Genomic DNA, 3784 nt, shown 5'->3' with positions numbered 1-3784 from the left:
GAGCGTGTATCTGAGTGAGAGTGAGGCGTTTGGATGTTGTGTGTGTTTTTGTGAGTGTTTGAGTGCGTTCTTCTGAAGCCTCGCGGGAGGAAGAGGAGGAGAACGTGCAGAGGGGAGAGAGGGAGGCAGACTCGCACTGCAGACGGACGGAGAGAGGGGAGTGAATGGGCACGACTCATCCAGCGGCTTTGCGCCCTTCACCTCATCCCGATCGATCCGTTTGGTAATCGAGACGTTCCGAACCCGCGCGGTCCGCGAGGCTGGCCCGACCCCGGAGTCCGGAGGAGCGATGGGACGCAGATGAAGCAGCCCGGAGCGGAGAGCAGCAGCCCGGCGGAGGAACAAACAAGGAAGCGCTGAGCTGAAGCTAACGGCTAACTGGGGCTGGAACCGATTCTGATGATCGAACGAGGAGCATGCGAGCCGATAGGAAGAGGTGAGAGGCCGCCGTGCGTGGGCGCGTGTCCGCGGCCGGGTGCTGCCCGCCCGCTGCGCCCCAACGCCGGGATACTGAAGGAGGAAGCGAGCGCAGGGGGCGGACGAGCTGCTAGCATGCTAACACGTTAGCACGCCTGTCGCTGCTTTTGCTCCAGGTGTGGGGCTGTGGGGATGGATGTGGTGCCATACAGGTGTGGTGGGTAGTTTCACTGGCACATTACAGCGCGTGCAGCCGCCGCAGGTGACTGAATACAAGTAACTGTGACAGCTGTGGCTGTTAGCCTTTAGGCTAACGCAGGCGTTCATCAATACTGCTGCTGGAGCTCCTCTGCTGCTAATCCAGTTAAGACACGAGGAAGTGAAAACAGCTGAAGAACATCTGTCTGTTTCCAGCTCCAAATCCAGATGTTGCACTGAGTTACCTGAAAACACCTGAGCTGGGCTGCTTTCTGCTGATGAATCAGCTGAAACCAACACCAGAACATCTGGTGAGCAGAGAACAGCTGGAATAATCGGTCCCTTCAGCTGCCTTCTTCAGAACCGAAGCAGTTCGGACCTTCAGGTCCATTGAAGCAGATTCTGTGGGTTGAGATAGTAAACAGGAAGTGAAGGTTGTAAAGTTCTTCATGTTTCTGTGAAGCAGACAAGATTCAAACCATGACCTGTGACCTCAGCTCAGCTCCACTCGGTTCTGCTGGGACGGTTCAGGAGTTGAGGAGAACCGCTGATGGACCTTTAGGAGAAGACTTGTCCTTTTCTTGAGGGAGGGTTCTAGCTTTTCTTGTCTGTCATGATTGGGCTGAAGTTTTGGACTGCAGCCGGGTCCGTTCAGCCCCAGAACTTTTCTAATTAAACGTTTCAATGGCTGCAGGATGAAGGCACTCTGTTCTGATCCATCAGCTCACAGACACAAAACCTTCAAAGGTGCTGGACGTTCCTCCCCTCTGGTTCTGGAACATGAGTTCTCAAAGGAAACTTTAGGTTTGTGTTCATCAGAACACTTTGTCTCGGAGCGTTGTAAGAACAGACGACCCGTTTGGATCGTGTTGGGGAGTTTCTGTGATCTCTGACGCTCCTGAACGTGTTTCCTGCTCAAAGGTTTCCATCATAAGCCTGACCCGTTTCGCACAGCGATGGTCCAAGGTCCGGTTCTGATGATGCTCGGGTCTGTCCACGTTCTCTGTAACTGACCTGCTTCCTGTTGGACATCTTTCAGCATTTCTTTTTGGATTCTCCTGAAAACATATTTCATGTTTAGTTTTAGATTCAGATTTTTGTTAAAAACCATTCTTATTTTTTCACGTTTTAAATTTCACTTTTATCCACAAAGTTGCTCCAAATTCAGTGAAACGTTAAAAGTTTTTAAAACGAACAGACACGTCTGCAGAGACACGACATGAACATTAACGAACGTTCGGGTCTAACGCCGCTGCAGTCGGCCTTACTTCACCTTTAGGCCTGGTCTCAGTCAGCAGCTGGAGTTTCCAGAAACACCAGCGTCACCTGAAGCAGCATCCAATCAGAAGTCTTCATTTATTCCCCCTGTCATCATGAGGCCCGCATCAACCCATCAGAACATCGTGGTTGCAGCCCGTCAGAATGAGCTGAAGCTCTGCCCATCAGAGCGGGTCTTTATTTAAACTCTGGGTGTTCTTCAGCTTGGACCCTGAAGACCTCCCTGAGGATCACACAGACCTCAGGTGGACTCCCACTTGGACCATCCTGACAGTGAAGCATGGAGGGGGGTGTCATGATGTGGGGCTGCAGAAACAACACGACTGCTGTTTGTTACAACAGACGTCTCATAATAACTGATACCATTTATTAATAATTCTTCAGCCTCACTGAGTGCGTTTGTAATTAACAGGTAACGACTTAGATGTCCCAGCTTTCCTCCAGGCCTTGAATGCAGCATGAATTTCTGACACTGAGGAGCTGAAGGAGTGTGCTGGTTTCTACCCAGTCTGTGCACGTCACATGGCGTGTCCTCTCAAACAGTTTATTCAGAAACCTTTAAGTGAGAGTGTGACGTCTGTGAGGGTAAAAACGAACCGGTGTGAAGCAGAGCCATGTCTGATTCATCTTTTTTGCAGTCTGAGGGGGCTTAACACGCCGCTCTGATGGATCCCACCAACCAAGTGTCTCGTCTTCCTGTCTCCAGCTGACTTGTTCGGGGATGTCGGGCAGTAAGGCGCTGGGCGGGGGGGCTGGCGGCGGCGCGAGGCGCAGGCGGACCCGGTGCCGGCGCTGCCAGGCCTGCATGAGGACGGAGTGCGGAGAGTGCCACTTCTGTAAGGACATGAAGAAGTTCGGAGGGCCCGGCCGGATGAAGCAGTCCTGCCTGCTGAGGCAGTGCACGGCGGTGAGCCCCTCACACACACACACACACAGAGCAGGGGGCGGGGCATGTGGGGGTTTTGGCGTTTAGGGTCAGGATAGTTTAATGCCTCGTGAGCGACTCGACAGATTTTAATGAAACTTTCAGAAGGCCATCACTGGACCAAAACAACCTGAAGCAAGATGGCTGCCACAGTTGGTTCACCTTAGTTTCCACAAAAATATTTCAAACTCAGAGAATTTAAAAAACACTGAGCTAAAGTTTGACATGGTAGTAGCTGAGGGTCATCCCCGACTCAGACTCTGAGTGCCAACAGATCAGAGTGTCGTTTTCAGGGTTTGACCAAAAACACTGGGTTAACACCTGGACCTGGACCGGCTTAACACTGGAACAAACCAGACTTGACCTAAACTACAGATCAGCTGGTCCAGGCTCAACGGCCCCGGTAGTTCGGATTTATTCCAACCAAAGTTTGCTGTTTTTTTTAAGCCTCAGTTGGTTTAACAGAACTTGTCTTCCTGACTGGTTCTGGGCCTGGTCAGAACTGGGTCATGTTAAGAGTTGAACTAAAACAAACAGCTCAGATAACCCTCCACACACCTTCAGACTCTGCAGCGTTTGTGAGGACTGGACCAGAACCCTGGTGCCGGGTCCATCCCTCTGTGAAGTCTTCTGGTCCTCACAGAGTCACACGCTCATCTCTGAAGGTGTGTTTGTGTGTGTTTGTGTGTCGAGTCTTCAAATAGCATCAGTGCGAGCTGGAGCCCAGCAGGCGACGTTGCTGGGTTTCCGTGGCAACCGGAGGATGTTGCCGGTGCTGCGATTGAGCTGGAGTTGGCTTTGATCCATCAGTGTGGTGAGGAAGGAGGCGCTGCTCCTACAGCTCAGGAGGAGATGCACTCATTTATCCGGGGGGGGGGGGGGGGGGGGGATTCACAATGACACAATTATTTAACTGGATTTTGATTTACATATTGTAAATATATATAATTTACTTTTTTTTTTTTT

The 3784-nt window shown here is 51.4% G+C and overlaps 1 protein-coding gene across 1 annotated transcript in view; it reads left to right on the top strand.

Moving 5' to 3' along the window:
* The window catches only part of zgc:158376 (uncharacterized protein LOC100101643 homolog), a 13126-nt gene continuing 9342 nt past the window's right edge, over positions 1 to 3784 (top strand). Inside the window, exons 1-2 of the mRNA XM_037688643.1 lie at positions 1 to 436; positions 2600 to 2800. Of these exons, the coding sequence (XP_037544571.1) occupies positions 2615 to 2800 (186 nt within the window). The 5' untranslated portion in view covers positions 1 to 436; positions 2600 to 2614. The remainder of the gene's footprint in view (positions 437 to 2599; positions 2801 to 3784) is intronic.

The sequence above is a fragment of the Nematolebias whitei genome, chromosome 15 (assembly GCF_014905685.2).
Source record: "Nematolebias whitei isolate Nwh7 chromosome 15, NemWhi1, whole genome shotgun sequence".
NCBI lineage: Eukaryota > Metazoa > Chordata > Actinopteri > Cyprinodontiformes > Rivulidae > Nematolebias > Nematolebias whitei.
The sequence above is the reverse complement of the archived record's forward strand: the minus strand, read 5'-3'. Positions and strand labels throughout refer to the sequence as shown.